Raw genomic sequence first — 25,359 nt, forward strand, 5'->3', positions numbered from 1 at the left:
GCCGGGCCATGCCGGGCAGCTCCGGCAGAGGGAGCGCGGCGGCTCCCGCAGGGCCGGGCAGGGGAGGGGGCTGCGCGGCGCGGCGCGGCGGCTGGGAACAATCGCGGCGGAGCCGAGCCCGGGTCCCTCCCAGCCACAGAGCCGGGCGGGCCGGGGCCGGGCCGGGGCCGTGTCTCGTCTCTCCGCGGCGGGGCCGGGCGCCATGGCCGGGTAGCGGCGCCGGCCGGGGCGGGATGCGGCGGGCACCGGCTCCCACGATGCCGGCCCGGCGCCGCGGCCGCTTCCTGCCGCCGCTGCTGCTGCTGCTGCTCGCGGGCCACATCGGGCCGGCGCCGGGCAAGTCTCCGGGGGAGCCGCCCAGCCCGCAGGGTGAGCCGAGCCGAGCCGGGCCGAGCCGGGCCGGGCCCAGAGCGCGGGGTCGCCATGGGGGGCTGGAGGGGGCCGCGGGGGGCGGTGGGGGGCTGGAGGGTTCTGGGGGGCTGGGGGGGTCCCGGGCCGGGGCTGGGGGTCGGGGGGTCCCGGGCTGAAATCAGGATTGACCATCCCGGCCGGCCCGGTTTCAGAGCATCCCCCCCCCCCGGCTCCGGGGGGGTTTCTCCCGCCCCCCACGGCCGGGTTAACCCTTTCTGCCCCGCGGATTTGCTGCCCGAATTCTGGACCCAGGGCGCCCGCCCCCATTTCTGTTTTGGGGGGGCCGGGGCGGTTCGTGGGGGGCCGGGGAGCCGGTGAACCCGATACGGGGGGGGGCAGGGCGGACCCCTCCCCCACGCCCTTGTTTTTCTCTCCTTTGCGGCGCTATTTGATGGCACCATTGTCTGCCCGAGACAGCGGCTGGTGCCAGGTCGGTCCGGCCCCCCCCGCCCCCGCTGCGGGCCGCGCACCCGCGTTCACACGGGGCCTTCGCTCCCCGGCAGCGGGGTGCGGGGGGGAGGCGAACCGGGGAGGGTTGGAAATGACCCGGATTGTCCTGATCGGGGCTGATTGATCCGATCTTCATCGAACAACTGTCCGTCGGTCCGTCTGTCTGTCCCCTACCCACCCTCTGCCTGTCCATCTGTCTATCCATCCCCCTACACACCCCTCTGCCTGTCCGTCCGTCCATCCCCCTACACGCTCTCTGCCTGTCCGTCCGTCTGTCCATCCATCCCCCTACTCACCCTCTGCCTGTCCGTCCGTCCGTCCGTCCATCCCCCTACACACCCTCTGCCTGTCCGTCCATCCCCCTACACACCCCTCTGCCTGTCCATCTGTCCATCCATCCCCCTACACACCCCTCTGCCTGTCCATCCATCCGTCCGTCCCTATACACGCCTCGCTGCCTGTCCGTCTGTCCCCATACACACCCCTCTGTCCGTCTGTCCCCGTACACATTCCTTTGCCCATCTGTCTGTCCCTGTACACACCCCTCTGTCCGGGTACACACCTGTCTGTCTGTCTCTCTTCCTGTCTGTCCCTGTACACTCCCCTCTGTCCATCTGTCCCTGTACACTCCCCTCTGTCCATCTGTCCCCATACCCATGCCTCTATCCACTGTCTCCGTACACACCCCTCCATGTGTCTGTCTGTCCCCTATGCACACCCCTCTGTCTATCCCTCCGTCTGTCCTCATATGCACCCCTCTGTTTATCTGCCAGCCTCATGCACATCTGTCTGTCTGTCCATCCCCAGGTGACCCCCGCTTGGCCCCGCATGTTGGAGGGTTGCGAGGCGCAGGGGATCCTAGACCCTGCAGCTGGCTCAGCCGGGCCCAGAGCCAGTAACGCAGGCTGGTTCCTAGCCCGGCTCCATGAAATTCCCAGGATTCCTCTCCTGGAGCGACACAAGTGGCTGCGGCGGGAACAAAGAGGGTGGTGGGCCGGGGGAGAGGCTGTCGGTGGGGGGCCTGGGCTGGGGAACTGGCTTCTTCCCCACATGGGATGCAGCCTGGGGGCAGGATCGTCATCTGCCCTCTGCCCTCTGCCGCCAGGGTTTGGGTGGCTCTCAGGCTCCTTCCGCTGGGCGTGTCCCCGGCTGGGGGAGCTGCACTGGTGGGGGGTGCTGCTGGTGGGGACGGCTCTGGGGGGCAGCGTGCCCAGCATCCGGGTTCCCAGGCAGCGTACGCTGGAGTCCACAGAAACCAGGCCTTGGTGATAGGCGAGGGCAGGGTCCAAGCTGGCAGAGCTGGGGCTGGGATCCGCAGGCTCAGGGGACGCGCTCCTCGTCCCCTGAAGTGGGGCTGGGCTTTAGGAGTCTGTCCCGACACTGGGGGATGGGGAGCAGGCAGGGCCCGGTGGTTGGGGCGCAGGCAGCCCCCTGTGAATGGCAGAGGAGTCGCCAGCCCAGATCGCTGCTGGGCATGGCGCCCGGTGCTGGAGGATGGAGACCTGCCCTGCCCCCTCCCCGGAAATGCCCCCACCGAACCAAGGGGGAGGGCGCCTGCACTTCCCTCCTGCACCCCCTGGGACCTGTGAGCACTGGAGTGTCGGGTGGCGACAGAGCTTGTGATCCGGCAGGGCAGGGATCGGGACCCCGAGGCCACCCTCTGTGTGCAAGCCTCCGGGCTTCGGGCTTGTCGGGTGATGGGCGCAGAGCTGGCTTCACCTGCGGGAGGGGCTCGTTTCCCGGGCCTGGAGCTCTGTGCCCATCCCCCCCCCCCACGCCCCACAGCTCCTTGGGGCATCGGAGGCTGACAGCTCGAGGTGCTGGACAGACCCAGGGGCCAGGACAGAGCAGAGCTGCCGTGGGAATGTCCCTGCTGGGCATGGAGCCGGGGCAGCACTCGGGGGTGTCTTGGCCAACGCCCAGCCCTGGGCGAAAGGCTGGAGCAGGGGACCCCTGGGCTCTTGTGCTGGCTCTGGGATGATGGGGGCGGGGGGGGCCCCCGACAGTTGGGAGTCGGGACTCCTGGGTTCCATGCCTCACTCTGCCGCTGGCTCACTTGGCGAGATGCTCCCTGTGCCTCGGTTTCCCCATATGTCAGTTGCTCCCCTCCCCCCCGCCCCAGGGGTTGGTGTGGACTTGAGGGTTTGCCAAGTGCGTTGAGTTCGTCCTCTGGGGGGCGCTGGGCCGGGCAGCGCAGGGGGGTGGATTCCGTGCTCGCTATCTGTGGGGCTGGAAATGCGCCAATGGTGAGTGGGTTGGGGCCAGTTACCCCTCGGGGGATGGGTCCTGGCACCTGGGCCTGGCCTGGTTTCCTGCAGGCTGACTGGGGGGGTATTGCCCGGATGCCTGGGTCCCTTCAGTCGGGGGGGGGCGCAGGCTGAACTGTGGGTATGAACCCAGCACCTGGATTGGGCGTGGGGCGAGAGAGAAACCCCCCGGCTGGTGGGAGGGGGCTCGCTGGCGGTGGGGTGACAGCTTTCTGCTCTGCCTGCTTCTGCCCCCCACCTCCGCACACTCTGCCCCTCTGGGGCCAGCTCAGGGCTTTCGATTTGTGCTGGTAGCTCTTGCCGTGCTGGCAGGGATTGGGCCCCTGGAGTCAGCACGAGGGGGCCGCGGGGCAGGAGGGGGAAGCTGCTGAATGTGGAGGTGACACAGGCCGGGACGAAGGTAGCGGGGAGCCCTGCAGGAGGGACACGGACGGGAGAGGGCAGATCTCCTCTCTCCTGCTTTCCCTGCCTCTGTCTGCTCCCCGCCCCTGTGCACCCACCTGCCCCTTCTCTGCCCCCCATGTTCCCACCTGTCCCCGTGCACCCACCTGCCCCTTCTCTGCCCCCCCATGTTCGCACCTGCCCCTTCTCTGCCCCCCATGTTCCCACCTGTCCCTGTGCACCCACCTGCCCCTTCTCTGCCCCCCCGTGCACCCACCTGCCCCTTCTCTGCCCTCCCCTCCAGGCCCAGCCTGCTTGCCGATGTGGGGCTGGGGCTGTTTGAGTCGAGGCCCTGCTGGCCCCCAGGATCTGTGGGGCTCGTGCAGTGTGTGTGTGGGGGGATCTGTCCCTCGGAGCAGCCTCAAGACAGGGCCGGAGAGCAGCGGGGGGGCTCTGGGGCGCCTGCGGGGGGGAGCCGGGTTTGCCTGGAAATCTCCGGGGTTGCCATGGTGCCTGGCAGCAGCTCCTGAGCGCGGCTGGTGTGAAACGGGGCCAAGGCATCTGTGCCCAGCCCCCCAGCGGAGGGTGGCAGGGGCTGTTTCCAGGCCCTCCCCTTTGCACGGGGGGGGGGGCACATCTGATCTCCCCCCCCCCCCAAGGTGGGGGGCTCCCCCGCGTCTGCCCTAGGCCAGCTCATCCCCTTGTGGGTCCAGGGCAACAGAAAATGCCCCCAGCTCTGAGTGCCCCTCCCCAGTCCTGGCCTGAGGCCTGCCCGGGGCAGTGCCACCCTGCTGCAGTCCCACAGGGAGCCCCGGCCCACAGGGAGCCCCCCCTCGGCGGGGGTAGGTCAGGCTCACTCCAGCCCCGAACCAAACAACACCGGCTGGGAGGAGCCGCTGGCGCCTGCTGGAGCCAGGCAGGGGTCCTGGGAGCTTCCTCCCCACAGCTCTGTGATGCGCCTCAATCCCGATCCGCAGCCCCCTGGGCTCCCCCATAGCTCTGCCATGACCCATGGCTCCCTGCTGTGCTGGCTCCAGGCTGGGCTGAGGCCTCTCCTCCTCCTCCTGCCGGCGTGTCCGCTCCGCCCAGCCCCGCTGCCGGGTGAGCCCCTGATTCCTCCGTGCCTAGCTGCACAATCCGGGCCCCTTGCCCTGCCCCCAGCCTCCGTGCCTCGCCCCTCGCTGGGTTTGTGGGGCTGAGTGGCCCCCGGGGTGAGCGCCCCAGTTCTAGTTTCTCAGCGCCCCCGGGGTTTCCTTTCTGGTTGCGTCCGTCTCGTCCAGCGGCGCCGCGTGGCGGGGGCGTGTGTGCCCGGGCGCCGTGCGACCCGCCTGCCCCTCCTCGGAGTTGTTGCTCTTTGCTGGGGCCAGTCTCTCTGGGCTGGGCGCTGCCAGACGGGCTGGAGCCGGGGAGGGGGCAGAAGAGCTGCAGACCCAGTGATTTGCCCTTCGGGGGCTGGGCATCCTGCTTTCACCCCCTCCCCCGGGTCCCTGCGGGGGCAGGAGAGCTGGCTCCAGGGCAGGGGGGCAGGTCGGTCTGACGGAGACGCCCCTTGGGCTGACCCTGCCCAGGGCAGAGGGCTCTGGGTGATGGGGGCTGCTAGGCCAGAAAAGGAAGGTGCCCCTGCCCCACATGGGGAGAGGGTTGGAGGGGGACGGTGGCAGCTGTTAAGTCTCCAGGAAGGAGGGGCGAAGGCTCCTTGTACCCTCCCTGCCAAGGGAGCAGGTGCCCTTGGCCCTTGTGCGAGGAGGTGGGGAAGAACCACGTATGTGGGGGTGACCGTGTTTCATGGGGGTTGACCATGGGGTGGCTGTGCTGTGTTGGGGGGGGGGGAGAGGGCGGGAGGAGACTGCCTGCTCACGTTCCAGCCTGAATTTCAAACCCGTGTTGTTCTGCTGTGTCCAGATTTGTTTGCCCAGTTCTGGCAGCATGTTGCTGGCCTGTGCTGGGTTGCATGCCCGTCAACGGCCGCGCTCTGCACCAGAGGTGGCTGCATTTCAGTGATGCACCGTCTACCTGTCCAGTTGTGACCCAGTGGATTGAACAGGGGGCCGGGCATCAGGGCTCCTGGGACGACCTTGGATGAGTCCTTGCCCGTCTCTCTGCCTTGGTTTCCCTCCATGTAAAATGATTCTTCTCCACCAAGGTGCTGTGTTCTGAGATCTGGGGGTGGAGACGCTGCGTGAGGCAGGACTGGCAGTTCCTGGGCTGTCTGGGGTGGGGGGATCTGTGGGGCCCCTACCGTGGGGGGTGGGGGAGGAGAGAAAGGGGTGTGGGGAAAGCACTTGGCTGGACTCAGGAGGTCGAGGATCTATGTCCTGTCCACTTGCTCTGAAAATTCTGGCCTTAACTGCCCCGTGCCTCAGTTTCCCTAGTACAGCTGATCCTTCCTTCCGTCCCCCCCTTGGTTCTGCTTTGCTGGGCTCTTCTGGGCTCTCTCGCGGTGGCTGTGCGGTGCCCGGCCCCCCAGCCCGGCCACAGTGCATCCCCGAAGGCAGCCAGCCCTGCTGCTGTTTTTGCTGAGGCCATTTGGAGCAGCCCCACGGTGAGCTGTCGAGGGGGGTGGAAGGCGGGATGGCGAAGGGGGCACCGGTTCTGGACCCGGAGCAGCTCGAGAACCAGTATCTGAACGTGGGAAACTAGCTGCGGATGCCCTGCCCTGGTCCGAGCAGAAAGTCCCTGCTGCAGCTCGGGCGCCCCAGGTGGGTGGCCAGCGACAGAGCTGAGCGGGGTTCCAGCTGATGAACACAGCCGGGCAGAACCAGTGCCGGTCTCTGACCCCGCGGGATCCCGGGGATCAGCCTCGTGCTGAGCTGCGGAAGGGGCCGTGAGGCTCTGGGGGAGAGAGGCTGCCATGGGGCTTGGCCTTCGGGCTGTGACGTTGTAGGGATGCAGCACTCTGGGGTGGGGGTGAGAGGCCGGCAACTTCCCTGGCACCGTCCCCCTCTGCAAAGTGGGCGTGGGCCCAGGCTCCAGGCAGGCGGCACGGTCTTGGGGCTGCAGCGTTGAGGTAGAGCCATCCCCCAAGGGCTACCCAGGCACATGAGTGGATTTACTGGGCCCTGGTCTGGCAGGAGGGGAGTGGGGCCCAGTGGTGAGAGCAGGGGGCATGGGGAGCCAGGGCTCCTGGGTTCCCCCCCCCCCCCCATGGTGCTGGTGGTTCAGTAAAGGAGAGGGAGTCACAGTTCCTGGGTTCTCCCTACCTTTGCCACGCCAGCTCTCTCAGCCTCAGTTTCCCCATCTGTGCCACGGGGCTAGTGAGAGTGACTCCGGGGGAGTCGTGCTGTGTGAATGTGGGGCAGGGCTCAGCTCTGCAGGGGGACGTGCGCCCATGAAGGGCCATTTGCCGCAGCCCCTCGAGGAGGGGGCTCTCTGGGCTTCCCCCCCCTCATCCTTCCGGAGGGGCCAGACAACGGCCCGGGGGAGGAAGTGTCAGGTGGGTGATGGAGCTGGGGTGGGGATGGGGCAACCGCCAGCCTCTGCTCTCCCCCCCCCCCATCACCCCCCGCCTGCATCTGGCCCTGCCTGGGGGGGGGGGGCGTTCGCAGGCTGCGGCTGAGCTGCGGGCCTGTAACTGACAAGTGGGTCGGACGCGAGCCCCTGCCGGGCAGGTGTGCCGCCTAGGCCCGGGGGGGGGGGCGGGGCAGGGCCTGGCACTGATGCCCTGGGCCACGTGAGGCAAGTGGCTCTGGCGCCGCTGTCTCCGTGCTCAGGGGAGATCCCCCTCCCCTCCCCGGCTTTCGAGATCTTGTTCAGTGGGTGACCTGCTCCTGACACCTCTGGCTGAGCCCGTGCCGGGGAATTGACGGGCCGTGCCAGCTGCTGGCAGCCCCCGGACAGCTGCCGCGGTGCCTGTGTGTGGTATGTGGCTGCAGGACGGACGTTCCCTGGAGTGGGGACATTCCAGCTACCGGCCTGTGCCCCTCGGCCCCTGGCCCAGCCTGCCCCGCCTTTGCAATGTGTCCCAGCTGTTCCCGGTATGCGTGGGGGCAGGGGGAACCTCTCATACTCCCTCGGGTGCGGCTGCCCCCGACCCGGCTGCCTGGGACGTGTCACTAGCGCCAGCTGCTTAGAATTCCTCTTGTTGAGCTGCCCGGCCATCTGGGGAACATCTGGGCCCAGCTCTGGAGGGAGGTCCCCCCCGGCTGGCTGGCGTGTGGGGCTGGGTTCTGGGCTCGCTGTCTGCTGCCCCCCTAGGGACTCTTCCCCTGCGCCCCGGTCGGATCAGGTGCACGGGGTGGCAGAGGCTCCCTCCGTTCCCGGCTCCCCGAGTCCATCCGCCAAGGCAGATCTGGGCCGGTGCTGTGCGGAGGGTATTGGAGCTGGCGGTGCCTGGAGCGGCGCTGGCCCAGCAGCTCAGAATGGCCCCTTAGGCCCCATCCCCTCATCACTGCCGGCTCTAGGTTCCTGGGGCTCTCCGAGAGGAGCCGAGCCCTTTCTCCAGCTTCTCCCCAGCGCAGGCTCCGTCCCCTGGAACTGGAGGTTCCTGGGCAGCTGCGAGAGGCACCCGGAGCCCAGGAGCTGACGCCGGCTCAGAGCAAACCCGGCTTTGTGCGCTGCGGTGCTGGCACTTAGCGGGGGCCCTGTGGCGTGTTCAGCTGGAGGCCAGGAGCTTTCCCGGGCATGGGTGAGCAGGGCTCGCCACGGACACAGCCTGAGGCTGGTTACAAATGCCGCTGCGGTGTTGTGGTCCCAATCCCAAGGACACTGTGCTACTGCCAGCCCCCAGCTCTGACCACTAGACGCCCCCCCCCCTTCCTAGAGCCAGGAATACACCCTGGGATCCTGACTCCCAGCCCCTGCCCTCACCCACCAGACCCCATTCCCTCCCAGGGGTGGGAGAGAACCCAGGAGTCCTGGTTCTGAGCTCCCCCCTGCTCTAACCCGGCAAACCCCCCTTCCCTTCCCGCGCAGGAGTCCTGCCCCCTAGGCCCACCCCCAGCCAGAGCCCACAGGACGCAGACAGAGGAAGTGTTTAAACTGACCAGCCTTGTTCACACCTGCTTCATGCTCGCTTCCCCAGCACTGGGCATACCCGGGGCACCACCTGCCTCCCCTTGGCATGTTGGCACTGCCTCGCCAGAGCCCCTGCCCTGCTGGGTGGGTGAGTGGGCCGGGCGCAGCACTGAGCTCTGGGTGCTGGCAGGCACCGGCCCGGGTGTGCAGGATTGATCCTGGCTCATCTAGGAACTGCCGGCCTCGCTGCCTAGGACCCCTTCTCCCCTGCTGCCAGTCCCTCCTTGGGGCTCGGTGGAGGAACGTCCCATCGGGATGCCCCCCTGCCGGCAGGGGTTTCCTCCTCTACCCCCTTCCACCGGGGCAGGGCCACACAGGAGTGACCAGAGCAGATGGGAACATGGCAGCGGCAATCTGCAGGCCCCAGAGGGAACGGGCAGGGAGGGGAGCCCTTCACACGCAGCACCGGCCCCGGACCTCCTAGGCCCCTCTCTCTCCACCTCCATCCCGCCACTCCACATCGGATCCAGGGTGGGACTCCCAGATGGGTCTTAGCTGCTCTACCAAGGGCCTTGGGCAGTGCCCATCTCAGGGTACCTGCCAGCCCCAGGGTGAGCCCATGCCCTGTGCTGGCAGGTTTACCACCTGTCTCCAGTTTTGCCGGACAGTCCAGGGTCCCACGAGATCCCTTTCCCTCCCCCGCGGGTGAGCTGGCACCGGCCCGGTGTTGGGACGTGGTGATGCTTTGGCAGTGGGAATGCTGTGACCCATTTAGTGGTTGCTGCCCAGGTGGGACCTGTGGGGGTGTCTGCAGCGCTGGGCTCTGTGCACCCCCGGATCACGCAGAGAAACATCCAGACTTGATTTTAAAATGGCCGGGCCGAAGCAGCCCTGCGCCCTTGGCGTGTCATGCCGTGGTTAATGACTGTCACTGGGGAAACAAGTGCGCGTTTTTCTGTCTGCGTTTGTCGAGCGGCAGCATCCAGCCGTTGGGTGGCCTGGGGCCTTTGTCGGGCTGGTTCCTCCCACTCGTGGGTCTTGCAGGCTGGGGAAGGGGTTTGGCTGTGGCCTTGGTGGGGGCGGGGGGAGCCTGCAGCCCGAGCCAGCGCGGGTGCTGATGGAAGCTGTGCTCGGGGTGTGATGGGAAGCTGGGGCGTGTCGATTGCAGGCTGGGATGGGTGCCAGGCTCTGATCCAGAGACGGGGGCTCTTCAGCCTCCCAGCGGCTGGTTGCTGTGAGCAGGTGGAGGGCCTCTCCTGGTTGTTCTGGTGATTTCCTCAAGGCTGGCATGGGGGGCTGACCAAGAGTCACCTCCGGCGTAGTTCTGTGGGGCCCCTGGGCCTGTTCCCTTTGAGCAACGTGGCGCACTTTGAAAACTAATTAATTCAGCCCAAACCTTTCCCTGGCTGGGCCAGTATGATTCTGCTTCAACAGATGGGGAAACTGAGGCACAGGGCGGGGCGTGACCCACCTGAGGTCACACTGGACATCAGTGGCAGAGCTGGGTAGAACCAGGAGTCCTGATTCCCAGTGCACTGATCCAACCATCAGAGCACACGCCCGACCCTGAGCTGCCAATGGGACGTTTCAAATGGGACCTCCCCGTAACTCGCCCGCTGTTGGATTGACGGGTCACCCCCCAGCCTCGCTGCCCTGGGGGGCTGGCGGCTTGGCCAGCTTGGCGGGTCTGTGCCCGGCGCAGGTGACAATTGACTTGGCGCCAGGCAGGCTGGTTTTAGCGTCGTCCAGAGACACGACACCGGGCAGCAGGCGCCTCCCGGGATGGATTTAAACCTCCCAGAAATGGCGCCGCGGCTTGGCCACTGCGTGCCTGGAGCCAGGCTTGGGTCAGCTTCCTCCGTGACCCACCCAGTGTCGGGGATCGGCTCCCTCCCTCCTGCCCAGCTGGTGTCGGGGGCAGCTCGCCGGGGGCGGGGGGGGTGGCTGAGGTGGGTCTGGGCGGCATCGCCCCCCCCCTGGTCACTGGGAGCGGTTACTCAGAACTGGGCCAAGCCCCGTGGGGCGAGAGCTCCTGGGGTGTAGGGCTGGGCCAGGAGCCGGGCACCCCCAGACCCCGAGCCCCCGCGGTTTGGCTGGCGGCGCTGGGCTGGGGCGGGGGGAGCCAGGCACCCCCCCAGTGCGGGAGCCGGCTGCTACCCTGCGGCTGCCATGGCAACCCCCTGGCAACGCTGCCAGCCTGGCCCTGGCAGCAGCTTCCTGCGGAAGGGGGGAGGGGCCCGAGCCGTGCCCCCTCGGACCCGTGCCAGGCCATGCCCGGCGCCTGTTGTGCGGGGAGTGCCAGGGCCTGGCCGGGGAGGAATGAGGCCGTTGCCAGGGTGATGGGAACCGGCTCCCCCGGCTGCCTGAGGCTGCGGGCTGCAGCCGGAAAAATCACTGGGGGGGGAGGGGGGGATTGTGTGTGTGTGAGGGGGGGTTGTGTGTGTGTGGCAGGGGGGCGGGGTTGGGTTGTGGCTGTTGTGCTGGGAACCAGCTCTGGAGGCGCCGGCTCTGCACTCACGCCAGCCCCGGAAAGCCGCCCCCCCAGGCCCCGGAGGCTGCGTGGCAGAGGTTGGCGCCCACGGTGCTAGCAAAGGGGGCGCTCCCCTGACGGGGCTGGGGTGGCTTGTTCCAGTCTGGTTACCCCTTTCCGTGTGTCCTGGCCTGCAGCCCCCCCAGCTAGTCCAGGGCCAGCATCTCCACCCACCCAGCTCCGCTGATGGCAACCTGCCGCCCCCCTGCTAGTCCAGTTTGGCTCCTTCCTCCTGGCTCTGCCAGCCTTTCTCCCGACTCACTTCCCTGCTTATCCCGGTTCGGGGCTTTCCCTGCCCCCAGCGCTGCCCGTGCCCCTCCCTCCAACCCCGATTTGCAGCCCTGCTCCGACCGGCCTCTGCGCCAACGTTGCTGACGCGGTTTGTGCTGTGGTGCGTTGAGACCTGCCAAAGTAACTTCCTTGGTGACCGAACGGGTTTTGACGCCAGGCGTGGAACTTCTCTGTCCCCTGGCTAGTGGCCGGACCCACCTGTACTGGGCAGGTTTGCGCCAATTTGCACTAGCCCCACGTACGGTGTGAGACGTGCCTTGCCCCCATGTGGCGCGGCTGCAGCCAATCTAGGCGACCTTCCCCGTCGAGAGAAACCCTCCGGGTGCTGGGGAACCACGCGGGCCTGGGCCGGCCCTGCCCAAAGCCCCCTGGCTGGCTCTGGGAGCGCCAATGGACAGTCGACCTGCAGGACTGTCACCATCCACTGGGCTCCTCGCAGACCCCATCCCCTGAGTCCTGCCCCATGGCCGGGCAGCCGGCCCAGAGGCGCAGGCTCCCACCGGGGCGTGGAAGAACTTGGCTGGGTCATTGACCGTGTCCGGAGTCCCTTTGAATGGCCCGGCTGGGGAGGGGTGGGCAGCGCTCCGGCCTGGAGCCCAACTGGAGAGGGAACCCCTGTGTCTGGGGTCTGTCCTGTGTCCTGGATGTTGACTTGTGGGCGCGCTGGCATGGAGGGGGCAGTCGGGGGGAAGGGGCGGATTTTGGCCAAGGAGTCAGAGGCAAACCCCTGGGATCCATGGAGAGCGGAGGGGATCTTGGATTTTCAGGTCTCATCTCACTGCATAGGGAGGATGGGGTGCAGAGCGAACCCTCCTGGCACTGGGGTGGTCCAGGGGACCCCTGGCAGTTCACATAACCAGTCCCTGGGGGCGGTGCCCATAGCGAAGCAGCCAGTGGGCGATGGGTCCTGACCTCTTCTGTTCTCCCCAGCTGGGCGGGGTGGCTGCCAGCCTGGCACCTCCTGCTCGCACTGATTCGTCCACCTTCGAAAGCCAGCCCCACTCGCGGCCAGATCCCAGCAGCCCAGCCTGGCGAGCCGTGACCTTCCTGGCTGTCTCCTAGCCACTCCGTGCCCTCCTGCTCGGGAAGATCCTGGAGGAGAGAGGATTCCCCCTGCGCCGACGTGTGGAGGGTGGTGGCGGGTCCAGTCGTGGGGCGGTGCGAGGCTGAGGGTGGCAGCTTGTTCCGGTGCCATGCAGAGGCCCAGCCCTCCCTCTAACTCCTCTTCCCCCCCCAGAGGTGCTGATCAAAGTCCAGGTGTACGAGAACAGCGACCTCTCCCCGCTGGCCCTGGCTGCCGTGGAGATTTATGGGAACCAGACGTCTCTGGCCTCGGGCGCCACGGACCATGAGGGCGTCGGGATGCTGCCCGTCAGCTACCGCCTGGGCACCTGGATCCTGGTCACCGCTGCCAAGCGCGGCTTCGTCACCAACTCGGTGCCCTGGCGGGTCGACAAGCTGCCGTGTGAGTGGCTGCGCTGGGCGGCAGGCGTTGGGGTGGGCTCGGTCTGGGCCGGGGGGGGATGGGGGATGCTCCCCTAGTGGTTTGGGGGGATTAGGGAGTTTGGGGACGCTCACTTAGTGGGCTGGGGGCTTGCATATAGCTGGGATTTGGGGTCCCCCTCTTCCTGGGCTGGGAATTTGGGGACAGTCCCTTAGCGGGCTCCCCCCATCCCAGCCCCTGGGCTGTACAGGGGTGTATTGGACTGGGGGGATCTGGGCTGGCCCCCAGCTAATAATCAGGAAGCTGGGGGGAGGGGGTGCTGGGGTAAGAGGCAGAGACACTTCCTCTGGGTAGAGCATGAGGCTGGGGGGCAGAGACCTGTTCAGTGTGGGGCACAGGGACTCTGGGGTGGGGCAGACACACCTTCCTGCTGGGGTCAGTTCCTGACACTGGCGGCTGCCCCTAGTGGGTGCCCCCCCCCCCCCCCCCCCCCGCCCATCACTGCCCTGGCCTGCGGCGCTGTCTCCATCTGGGGGGGTTAGCCTGGGCTCTGTGCCAGGCAGCGGCTGCCCGCAGGTCGATGCGGGTGACCTTACCGCAGGCGCTGGGCTGGCCTCACGTGGGCAGCAGGGCCCCAGCTCTGTGTGCGGGGCGGGGGGGTGGTGGGGGGGCTCTGTGTGGCTCTGTGCGTGGCTGGGGGTGTGTGCATGGAGGGCTGTGGGGGGGGGGGTCTGCATGGCCAGGAGGAGGGGTGGGGGGGCAGCGAGAGGTGCAGGGGTGAGTGGGGGGAGGGGTGCGTGGGAGGCATGGGAGTCTGTGGGGGGGGACAGTGGTGGGGGGTCTGTGTGGCCAGGGGAGGGGTGTGCATGGGGGGGATAGTGGGGGGGTCTGTGGCCGGGGTAGAGTGAATGGGCAGTGGTGAGGAAGGTGTCTGCAGCTGGGGAGAGGGGTGTGCACGGGGGCGGTGGGGGGGTCTGCGTGGATAGGGGGAGGGGTGTGCATGGGAGGGGACAGTGGGGGGAGTCTGCATGCCCAGAGGGATGGGTGTGCGTGGGGGGGGGGGTGCGTGGCCGCCCCCAGCTCACTCCACAGGGGCTGCGTGGGGCCGAGGGCGGCTGTCGGGCTTTCCCCCTGGCTGGCATAATTCCTGGGCACGGGGGCGCTGGCGCTGAGGGTTGTGGCTGGCACCATCTGTCTGATGCCCCCCGGCTCTGCCGGCAGAGCTGGGCTATTTATACAGACCCCCCCCCCCCAGCTGCTGCGCCGGGTTATTTTGGGAAGAGCCGCAGAAGCAGCTGGAGGGTTGGAACTCGGGGGGGGGGGGGGACGACACGCAAGAGGAGGCCACCCTGGGAGAACACCCTGCCCCCAACCTCCCTCTGCCCCCCAGCTCTGCCAGGGGCTGTCTGTGGCTCTCCTGCTTTTCGGGGCGGGGGGAGGCTGCTGTTCCGTTGGGCCGTGCCTGCCCCATGGCGTGATGTTGGCGGGGGCTCTCCCTCTCCCCAGCCCTTCTGCCTCGTTCATGCCTGGGCAGCCCCGTTCTTGTCAGCGCCCCCTCCTGGCAGTGTGGGGCAGGGGCCCTGGGCGCAGCCCAAAGCCAGGCTGGGCTGGCTGCACGGGTTGCAGCCGGGACATGTGGGAAGAACAAGGGCCCGAGTGTGCCCAAATGGGGCTGCCAGGGGCGTTGGCACCCGGCTCCCTCGGCCTGGCTCGCTCCCAGGCAGTGGGACCTGGGTGGCGTGTGCCCAGGTCAGGGCGATTCCTGCCCCAAGCACCGGGCTCTGGCTCCTGGCAGGTGGCCCTGTCCCTGGGACGTCGGCGTGGGGCTGGCACCCCAGAGAGGGCGCTCTGCCCTAGGGCTGGCACTGGGCTTTGCACCTACCCCCATGTGGGAGAGAGGGGCAGCGTGTCTGGAGTTCCCGATGTGGGGTTCTCCCCCCCCCCCCCAGACTGCAGCCACGCGAACTGTGGTCCGAGAGCCGCACTCAGCCCCGGGATGTGTCGGCGCCCGGCCTGGCCGCACGCTGATTGCTTGGCACTGGGGGAGCCGGGAGCTGCCCCCACAGCCAGCGCTCCTGCCCCGCGCCCCACAGCGCCTCCTGCTGGGAGAGGCTGGGCTACGTAACAGCGGGTTGCTACTGGCTCCTGCCTCCCCCTTGCTCGGCCCCCCAGCTGCCCACCCATCTCCGAGCCAGGTGCCAGGGTTATCAGCGACGTCCCGCCATGTGTCTGCTTCGTGCCAGCTTCCAGGCTCCCCGTCCCTCCCTGCACACGACCCATTCCCCCTGCATTCCCCGGGGGCCCCACGCCCTGCGGCGCAGCTGCTGTACCCAGCGCCTCGCGCCTGCTGCTCACGTGCCCTGTGTGTGTCTGGTCCCTCCGCAGTGTACGCCTCCGTCAGCCTCTACCTGCTCCCGGAGCGGCCCGCCACCCTCATCCTCTATGAGGACTTGGTGCAGATCTTGCTGGGATCCCCAGGTGAGACCCGCCACTCGCCAGCCCGTTTTGCTGGGCATGGGAGGCTGTGCCTAGAGCAGGCGCCTGGGAGCCAGGACTCCTGGGTTCTGCTCCTTGCAGTACCACTGCTCTGCTGCGTGACCCAGGGCCGAGTCACTGCCCCTGGGCAATGGGGGCGACCCCAGGAGTCACCAGGGAAAGGGGCTGCTGCCTCAGATGCTCCTAAACCCCTTGGCCTTGTGCTGGAGAGCTGGGCCCCCGGGGGGAGAGCAGGAGGGGACCTGGGGGCTTTTAAACCTGCATGGGCCAGGCGGCTTGGGTCAGTGTGGCCCTCGGCCAGCCCCTGGCTGTGCACGTCCCTGCCTGTACAGCCCGGAGGGGAGGCTGTTGATTTCGAGCCCCCAATGACCTCGGTGCTGGAGCCCCCGGTCCTGGAGGGACCCTTGCGCTTTGGCAGAGGGGGCTGTGCCCGGGGCGGGGGGTAGAAGTCGTGGACGGGGCGGTGGGGCAGGAGAGCGGCTGGTCCCTTCGGCGAGGCAGGGACGGAGGGAGGGGGGAGCCTGAGATCGGGCCCATGGCAGCTGGGGTGCTGCCAGGGATGCGGCAGGGTGAGGGAGGGGTGGGGGGCCTGCAGGGCAGCGCTGGGCTGACCCCCGTGCTCGTTGCAGGGGCCAAGAGCCAGCCGTGGGTGCAGTTCCAGCGCAAGGCAGCCCGCCTGCCCCGCAGCTCCACGTACAGCCAGCTCTCCGCCTCCCTGACGGCCGCCAGCGCGGACCACGACATGCGCAGCTTTCCCTCCTTCATCGGGGCTGAGAGCAACGGCAGCGGTATGGGGCAGGAGGGGAAACGGGGGGGGCGGGACACGGGGGGGGGGAGCAGGGATCTGGGGGGAGCAGGAACCCCCCCCTCTGACGGGCCCCCTCCTCTCCCAGCCAACAACACCTGGCTGGAGCTGGTGCCCATCGCCGCCGTCAGCGTCCACCTCTTCACGGGCAACGGCACCGAAGTGCAGCTGTCCGGCCCCGTCCATCTGTCCATCCCGCTGCCACCCGACACCAGCGCCACCCCGGCCACCAGCGTGCCAGCCTGGAGGTTCGACGCCAAGAGCGGTAAGGGCCGATGGTCTGGGGCCCGGGGTGGGACTGGGGGGCGGGGCACGTAAGTAGTGAGTTTGGGGGGGTCTCAGCCTGGCTCCCGGCAGCGCCCTGGTCACTGGCAGGAAGCGGGCCGGGGATCCCCGCTGGCTCTGTGTCTGCACAAAGCCGGGCGGCGTGCGGATGGCAGGCGTCAGACGGGAAATGGGTCACTGGGCTCGGGGGCCCGTTGCCAGGGCTGACGCTGCATTTCCCTCCCCGGGGGAAGCAGGCGACGCTGCTGTCTGGGGGGTGAGGGCCCAGTGCTGGGATCACGGGGCCTCAGCCGGTGCCCGCGGCTCCCTGCCCTGCTGCTCTAAGCCCTGCACCGCATGCCAGCCCCCTCCTGCCTCCCTCCCTGGGGTGCCGGGCACCTCGCCTGGCACCGCTGTGAAGCACCGTTGGCAGGACCCCGGTGGGACAGTGGCAGCTCGGGGGGGGGGGGGGGGCAGGGGGATTGTGGGGGTGGCTCTGGCCCTGAGACTCGCTGGTTTCCTCCATGGTGCTGCCAAAGCCCTGAGTCAACCCCCCCGCCGGGGAGCCTGGCTCCAGGGCTGCCCCCCACCATGGGGCAGGCTGGCTGGCTGGCGGGGAGGAGCAGTGGGCACTTGGCACAGGTGGAGGGAGGGAACCTACCGCCTGTGGGAGACCTTGGCTCAGACCTAGTTTGGGTCACAAGTGCACCGAGCATGGGGGGCTCAGCCGGGTCCTGTGGGGTGGGTGTTTGGAGCCGGGAAAGTGGGGGTGAGAAGGGAGGGGGCTGCGGTACAAGACTGAGGGGCAAGGGCAGAGCCGGGGCGGACACAGTGGCGACCAGACGGCTGGTTAACAGCTGATCTTTTTAAGTCCTCTAAAATCGACCCGCTTAGTGGGATTCTTGGGAAGCTGGAGCCTCAGGAAGGGGCGGGCTGGGGCTGGTGACCCAGATTTGGAGTCATTCAAGCCGGGGGCTCTGGATATATAGGCCCCCCCCCCACCGCCAAACAGCCATTTTAAAACCCTGTGCTTTTTGCCCAGCGCTGGAATCAAACTGTCTCTGTGACTGTGGGTCAGAGCGGTCTCGGTCCGTCGAGGGTTCCCCGGGGGGTGCCTAGCCCCCGAAATCTTTGGGCACCCGACCTGAGAACAGGCGTTAAGCACATGGGTGCATTTGACCAGCGGCTAGCGGGTTTCCACTCCCACCATTTTACAGGCTCTTTCCCTGCTCTGAAATCGGAACGGTTAGTCGAACTGCTGGGAGATTTAGGGGGCCTCCTGGGCGCGGGGGATAGTGTTGGCGAGCCCAGTCGGGAGCCGTGTGACCAAGGGGTTCCCGAGTTATAAGCCCCCCCAAACAGTTGCCTCCTGCTGCCGTGCGCTGTTACCGCAGCAGAACCGCGATTGAGGCTGTGAACTCGCTGAGGATGCGCCAGGGCCCCTCGCTTCAGGCAAAAGCCATTTGGGGCTGAGGGCAGCAGGTCGCGACAGCGTGTGGGGCCGGGGGGGGGGACGACAGTTTTGTTTTGGGGGCTGGAATCAGAGTTTTTTTGGGGGGACGAGGCTCCTTCCTGGGAGGAGGGAGGATTGGGGGGCAGAGGAGGGGGGCAGAGGGGTTTGGGGCTGCAGTGGGGAGGGGTGGAGAGGTAGGTGGGAGCTCGGGAGTTAGGGGTGTGTGGGGCGGGTGGCAGAGGGACTGGGGGAGAAGGATCATCTGTCAGCCCTCCCATGTGTGTGCCCAAATCGGGGTGGGGGATCTTGCCCTACTAAGGGGGTCTGAGACCCTTCCCTGCCCCCCCAGGAAAGAAGAAAGGCTGGTCATGCCCCCTTCCTGTGTTCTCGGGGGGGTGGCGGAGCCAGCGGGCGTTGGTGGCGCAGGCGGTGTGGGTGGGGCACCTGCATCCATGGCGCAGGCCGCGGCCAGCCCCGCTTGGCACCGTTTGGGCTCTGAGGACGGTGAGGGGGCGACAGCTGGTGCCCCCCCTGGGTGGGAGCTCAGGCAAGCAGCGCCCGGGCACATTCAGGGTGCGGGCTGCGCCGTTCCTCGGGAGGTTTGTGGGGCTGTCGGTAGCAGGGCAGCTGCCATCTGCAGGGAGGGTCACGTGGCAGGTGCCCGGGGTCGGTGGGTGACGGCACAGGCCGAGCGGGTGAACTGAGGAGGCATCCAGGAGTCGTATGGGGCTGGAAGGTGGCTCTGGGGTTGGGCCCGTGGTCTGTCCTCTGTGGGCCTGGCTCCACGGGAGCCTCTGTGGGCTTGCGTGGTGCAGGTGGGTGCTGTGCTGAGGGATGAGCTGCAGAAGGAGGTGATGGGGGGCAGAGAGAAGGTGTGTGTTATGGGGGCACAGGGAGGCATTGCTGAGTGAGGGCATAGTTAAGGTTGCGTCGGCATCCTTACAGCCGCATTTCCTGGTTGCCAGACATCTGAGTTGGGTTCAGCTTAGCGTCCTGCCCGGGCACCACGTGCCACCCAGCGACCTCCGTCTTTTGCTGCAGAATTTCTCTTCAAGGCAGAGAGAAGCCAGCCACTGCCTAGTGAGCTGAGTCCGTGGAGCCTCTGCCACCTGGGGGTAGTTTTGGGTGGGGCTCGTTCTTGGGGGAGCGGAGGCCAGAGGAGCCCTTGACTCGCTGAAGGAAAGGGGGTGCCATCTGGGGAACTCTCTGCTGCAGGATATTGTTGGACCTAATAGCAGGGCAAGGTTCAAAACTGGAAGCATGGGGGGGAACAGGGATCCCCTCAGTGAGGGTCTCCACCCTCATGCTCCAGGGCACGGGCTGGGACAGGAAGAACTGGCCTGCCTCTGGCCTGAGGATTGCTCCAGGACAGGCGGGACTGGGATCCAGACTCCTTCCCCATGGGCATCTGCTGGGGGCCGCTGGCAGGGCAGGGCAGGGCAGGGCACAATCCTGCAGGGACTATTCTGGCAGGAGAGATGTGGGGCGAGGTGGGCCGGGGCCCGATCCAGCAAAGCAGGAGTGCGCGTGGCTAGCAAGGGAGACGGGTCAGTGGTCCCACCATGTCTGGGTGCTGGGCTGGAGGGGCCGATTCACGCCCGGCTCGGTCCAGCCCTAGATGTTGACTCTGTTTTGGTTCCCCCCAGGCCTGTGGCTCCGGAACGGGACAGGGCTGATCAGGAAAGAGGGGCGCCAGCTTTACTGGACCTTCGTCTCGCCCCAGCTGGGCTACTGGGCAGCGGCTCTGCCCTCCCCCACCACAGGTGAAGCAGCCTCAGGGGGCTGGGCGGGGGGAAGAGGCACCCGGGAGAGGAGCCCCACGGCCTCCCCCAGGTGCAGGGGAAGGATCCGGGGCCTGGAGCCGTCTGGCCAGCCACAGAACAAGTCATGGGGGGGCAGGAATCACAGGCCACGTGGGCAGGCCCAGCCGGGGGCCTTCGTGCCGAGTCCAGCCTGCGGCGTTGCCCCAAGGAGCTCATGGACAAAGCAGCCGGCAGGACCCTGGCGTGTGTCCGGCCCAGCCCCGGACTGGCCTCAGACGATGCCCCTTGCTGGCCCTGAGGGGGAGCCTGATGGATCTAGGCTCTGGGGGGGCCCCCTTTCCAGAGCAGACCCCGGGGACACCCTGTGCTGGACCCCCCTGCCGGAGCGGAGCCTCTCTGGGGCAGGCCCCTGTGGCTGGGGCGCCCGGGAGTGACCAGGGAGCATGGCCGGGAGCAGGGCGGGGCGGGCAGGAGACCCAGCGCCAGCGAAGGGCCGCACCAGGAATGCAGCAGCTCCCAGGGGCCGGGGCAGGGGGCAGATCTTGGGGCTGCGGGTACCAGCAGCCGGAAAATCCCGCTCCCCGCCCCAGGCATTGCTCAGCACCTGGAGCTGGGTGGGCGTACGGGCTGGGCCCGTTCCCAGGGCAGCTGCTGACTCCCTGAGGGGCTGGACCCTTCTTGGCTGACCCCCCCTCTGTGAATGGGGAGCCTGTGTTCGGCCAGCTGCTTGCTGGGCTGGGGGGCGGGGGGCGCTGGCAAAGCACGGGGACAAGAGGGATCGGGGGGAGGGGAAATGGAGGCGGGGGGGGGGGAGTGGAAGCGATTTGGGCTAGAACCCAGGTGTCCTGACTCCACATCCGGCTCTGCCGCCTGCCTGGCTCGCCCCCGCCCGTGCCCGGGCTCCCATTGCTGGCAAAGCGCCTGCTGGAGTGGCCAGGCTGGCCCGGCGTGCCTGGGGGAAAGGGCGGGGCTGTGCCACGGGGGACGCTGCGCCGACCCGCTGCTTGTCCCCCCAGGGCTGGTGGCGCTGGCGTCGGGGATGAAGGACATCACCGCGTACCACACCATCTTCCTCCTCACCATCCTGGGCGCGCTGGCCTTGCTCTTCCTCAGCTTGCTGTGTCTGCTCATCTACTACTGCAGGTGAGGCTCCCCCCCGCCCGGCCCAGCTCCCGCCAGGGCGGGGCCTCAGTGGCACCCGCCGGCCAGCCGGGCGAGGAGACGTGGCCTTTGCCGGGGTCCCCGGGCTCCGGTTGGAGCAGGGGGTGGTGTGTGGGTGGATGCACCAGCTTGCCCTGCCTTTGCAGATCTGGGGTCCCGGCAAGGAGGGTGGCAGCCATGGGCGTTGTGCGGCTGGCACCCTGGGAACAGAGGAAGGGACGGAAGCAGGGGCCAGCCAGCCCCCCTGAGCTGGCCTGCACCCCATGCATCCTCCAGCCCCTTCCCATCTCTGTGACCCACGTGAGGGGACCCAAGGGCAGGGGCTTAGCTGCTGGCCTGCTGAGCCACTGGTGGGGCTCCGAACACCCCGAATGCCCCTTGGGTGGGGCACAGTCCTGGCCAGCTCTGCAGCTGCGCCGTGGGCCCTGCGGCGGGGAGCTGGTGACCCAGGTCCTGTCTTCCCAGGAGAAAGTGCTTGAAACCCCGGCAGCAGCACAGGAAGCTGCAGCTGTCTGGGACGCTGGACGCCTCGAAGAGGGACCAGGCCACCTCCATGTCCCAGCTCAACCTGATCTGCACCGGCCACCTGGAGACGGCCTCGTCCGCCGGCGACACCGACGTGCACACGCCCATCCTCAAGTCGGCCTTCTCCACCTCGCGCGAGTTCGAGAGTTCCCGCGAGGAGTTCTTCAAGCAGAAGCTGCGGCAGGGCAGCAAGGCCTCCACGGACACGCTGAGCCAGCGGGGCGCCCCCAAGGAGGAGTTCCCGCGGCCGGGGGAGAGCTTCTCGCTCAAGGCCGCGCGCTCCATGGACGTGCCGGGCGCGCTGGAGCCCCCGCTGCTGGAGGAATACCAGCGCAGCTTCTCCCACCAGCGCGTGGAGGAGAAGGGCGGCGAGCCGCCGGGGCGGAAGCACTCACGGCACGAGAGCAAGGCCTACCTCCAGGAGCCGCCCTCCCCGCCCCCGTTGCCGCCCCCCTTCGACCACTACCTGGGCCACAAGGGGGAGCCCAGGCCCCCCGACTTCATGATGTCGCAGTCCGTGGACCACCTGGCCAGGCCCACCTCGCTCACCCAGCCGGGGCAGCTCATCTTCTGCGGCTCCATCGACCACATGAAGGACCGCATGTACCGCAACGTCATGCCCACCTTGGTCATCCCGGCCCACTACATGCGGCTGGCCTCGGATTACCCCGCCGGGGAGCAGCCCCTGGCCGGCCCGGCCGAGAACCAGCCCGAGGCGGAGGGGCTGCCCGGCCAGGCCGGGGTGACCCACCCGCACCAGTTCGGCCCCCAGGACCAGCAGCGGCAGCTCCTCCAGCAACAGCTGCAGCAGTACCAGCAGATGCAGCAGGCCGGGCAGCTGGGCGAAGACGCGGAGGGCAAGGGCTGGGGGGCGCACCCCTCCTCGGTCAGCGGCTCCGTCACCATCCCGGTGCTGTTCAACGAGTCCACCATGGCCCAGCTGAACGGGGAGCTGCAGGCGCTGACGGAGAAGAAGCTGCTGGAGCTGGGCGTCAAGCCGCACCCGCGGGCCTGGTTCGTCTCGCTGGACGGGCGCTCCTCGCAGGTGCGGCACTCCTACATCGACCTGCAGGGCAGCGAGAGGAGCCGCAGCAACGACGCCAGCCTGGACTCGGGCGTGGACCTGCACGAGGCCAAGCCGCGCCAGCGGGCCAAGGAGGAGCGGCCCCCCGGCCCCGCCGCCTACTCCAAGCTGGCCTTCCCCGAAGAGCCGGAGCAGAGCAGCAGCGAGAGCCGCACGGCCGTCTGCTCCCCCGAGGACAACTCCCTGACGCCCCTGCTGGACGAGGCCGCCGACGCCCGGGCCGCCACCATCCCGCGCCGGGGCCGCAGCCGGGGCGACAGCTCCCGCAGCAGCGCCAGCGAACCGCGCCGGGACTCCCTGACCAGCCCGGAGGACGAGCTGACCGACCCGGCGGAGGGCGCCGACGAGCCCGGCGACAAGAAAAGCCCCTGGCAGAAGCGGGAGGAGCGGCCGCTGATGGTCTTCAACGTGAAGTAAGGGGGGGGGGCCCTGCGCCCCCTTCCCCCCGGAGCCAGTGCCAGCCCCCCGGGGGGGGAGGAGAGGACGGGGCAGGGCCGGATGCCAGCGCCTGAGGGGGAGGTGCCATGCCACTGGACGGCTCTGGGCCCCCCGGGGCAGACACAGGGACCCTGTGACCAGGGGGTGACTTGAGACCTGGCCCCCCAGATCCCTCCTGCTGTTTCCTCTGCCGAGGGGGAGCAGGGGAAGGGGGGACCCGCGCTGGGAGGCAGACGGCGGTGGGACGGACCCCGAGGCCGGTCCAGACGGAGAACCATCAACCTGCTCCCCCTGCAGCCGGGCACTGCCCGTCACACTGCCACGCCACTCTAGGGCCGGCTGAGAGCGGGCAGGACAGGGTGAGATCAGCCCGCCCGCCTGGGGAAACCCACCCCATCTGTCGAGGACTCAGCGGAGCCCCCCCAGCCTGAGCCAGCGGGCCGAGCAGAGGCACTGAGCCCGGGCAGAGCAGCCGACGCGCCCAGTTTCCAGGCCCGCTCTCGGGGGGCCCGGGACAGCTCGGCAGGGGAGGCGATGCTGCAGCAGAGCGGAGGCGCCCGCCCCCACCGGCAGGGAGAACACGGAGCCGGAATAAGTCGGAGCCCAGGCTGGAAGGGGTTAATAGCGCCCCACTGCCCGCCTCGGGGAGTTCAGGGGTGCGTGGAAGAGCCGAGGGTGGCCGGAGCTGGGGCCAAGCAGAGCCGAGCCCTCGGCACGGCCGCACCGGGCGCTGGGTAGGTGGCGGGTGCTGCCGGGGCGCCTGACCCTTGTCTGCCGTGCCCGCCAAATGCCCTGGGGGCCCCCCCCCCCACCCTCTCCAAGTGCCTTGGTGCCCAGAGCCGGCCAGCGGCTAAATCCTCCTTCCTAAACTGCTTTCCCCCGGCCGGCTGCCGCCACCGGCGAGGGCGGGGGGAGTGGGGGGGCTGTTGGCAGAGTAGGCGGGGTGGGAGGGTCCCCCCCCCCCAGTCACCACTCCAGAAGGGGGGGGCACCGGCCCTCGAGCATGCCCGGGGCACCGGCCAGCCCTATACCAGCCAACGCGGGGCAAACCCAGCTGTGTGTGGGGACCCAGCGAGTGTGTAGCCTCTCCTCTACCCCGGCACTGCCCCCCGCCAGCACCGCCCAGGGGGCAGCTGCACCCCGGAAGCCTGCAGTGTGCTGGTGCGGCTGGTCTCTGTGGGGGGGGGGGCTGGGGGCCAGCTGTGGGGAGGGGAGGGGTCCCTAGAGAATAAAACGCCCACCCGTGGCTTTTACTTTCACCTCTTAGTGTCTTTGTGCCCTACATGTGCTGCTCCCCCCCGCCCAGGGGAGGGGGGCTGTCGGCCCCTGTGACGCTCACCAGCCCCCGCCCACACCAGCTTGTGCCCGTCCCGCCTGCCCCTGCAATCACCTGCTCAGCCGGGGCCTGTGGGCCAGGTGGCTGTGGGCCTGGAGCATGGGCGTGCCCCATTTCCACCCTCCCCTGGCACCGGCAGCATGTGCCTGGGGAACTCCTTGCCACTGGCTCTGTAGGAGCGAGGCTGGGGAGCCAGTTCTACATCTGCCAGCCCCGTCCCCCGCCTCATCCTAAGCGCGGGAAACCCTCCCTGCATGGGGGCTGCTGGCACCCCAGGGACGGCTGGTGCCATGTGCTGGAGGTGGGAGCTGTATTCAATCCTCAGCCCATGGCTGCCCACACTACCGCTGCCCGAGGCTCTGGGCCTGCTTCCAGCCCTGGGTGGCTGCCCTGAAGGCATCAGTGCATGGGGACAGGGGGCCAGTGGCCCCGAAGCTCAGCCAGTCACGCCAGAGCCCCCTTGAGGGCGGCGGGTCCCTGCACTCAACCATGGCCACCACCTGCGGCAGGGAAAAGGGGCCGCAGGGCCCCCTTGGTCCAGCTGGGATTTGGGGGGGGAGGCAGAGGAGTTCCCCTGCCAGGCGGGTGCCTCACCACAGCACAAGTGGAGGCCCCCAGCCCCGCCAAGAGCAGCTCCAGGCCAGTGGTGCTGAGCCCTCATTCCCAGAGCAGCGGCCCGTTGCGCCTGCCAAAGATGCAGTGCGGTGTCTTTGACACACAGGCTGCAATCTGCAGCATCCTTCTGGAGCAGGGCGCCTTGGCTCAGGTCCTCTAAGCTACCCTTCCTCAGAGCCCCCAGCTTGTGTGTGTATGGGGAGAGCCGAGCCGGGGCTGTGCATGGACCCCACACCCCGCCCGCGGGCAGAGGGTTGGGGGGGCTTGGCGTGGAGCTGAGCCCGGCCTGTGGGCCTCGTGTGAACCCCTTCCCTCCCCCCCCGAGTTTTATCCTGGGAGGGAGGCTGGGCCAGCTGAGCGCGTGGGCCCTGCCCCTCCGATGTGTTCTCCAGAATGGCATTAATATATAAAACCCTGCCACCCCCGCCCGGCTCGGCGTCTTTTCTCCGTCTGCCCGTCGGTGCCCAGCCCCTGACCGCGGGCCCCTTTGCTGCCCAGCTCGTGCCTCTGTTTCCCCTCCGCGGCCCTGCTCTTTTGCTAGCTCGAGGGCTGGGGCCCCCGTGCTCAGTGGCAGCTGCTGCCGCTCTGGCCAGGCCCAGCCCCACCCCGGCCTGCGCAGGGCCACGCTTCCTCTCCCCTGCTTGGCCCACGCCGAGGTCTTTCAGCAAGAGGGGCGGGGGTGTAGGGACCGG

General features: G+C 68.4%; 1 protein-coding gene across 2 annotated transcripts; it reads left to right on the top strand.

Annotated features, from left to right (window-relative positions):
* FAM171A2 (family with sequence similarity 171 member A2) lies at nt 1-25,177 on the top strand. 2 transcript variants are annotated; one of them, XM_067556276.1, is made up of 8 exons: nt 1-369; nt 12,521-12,748; nt 15,113-15,205; nt 15,853-16,011; nt 16,117-16,293; nt 19,392-19,508; nt 20,525-20,651; nt 21,135-25,177. In XM_067556276.1, the coding sequence occupies exons 1-8, from the start codon at nt 9-11 to the stop codon at nt 22,693-22,695; spliced, it is 2,823 nt and encodes a 940-aa protein (XP_067412377.1). In that variant the 5' UTR covers nt 1-8; the 3' UTR covers nt 22,696-25,177. The 2 variants fall into 2 exon arrangements, with proteins under 2 accessions (XP_067412377.1, XP_067412378.1); XM_067556277.1 differs by having other exon boundaries at nt 2-369; nt 12,214-12,748.
* The last annotated feature ends 182 nt before the right edge of the window (nt 25,178-25,359 follow it).

The sequence above is a fragment of the Emydura macquarii genome, unplaced genomic scaffold, assembly GCF_026122565.2.
Source record: "Emydura macquarii macquarii isolate MOO-44397 ecotype Brisbane River unplaced genomic scaffold, CSIRO-AGI_Emac_v2 contig_1692, whole genome shotgun sequence".
NCBI lineage: Eukaryota > Metazoa > Chordata > Testudines > Chelidae > Emydura > Emydura macquarii.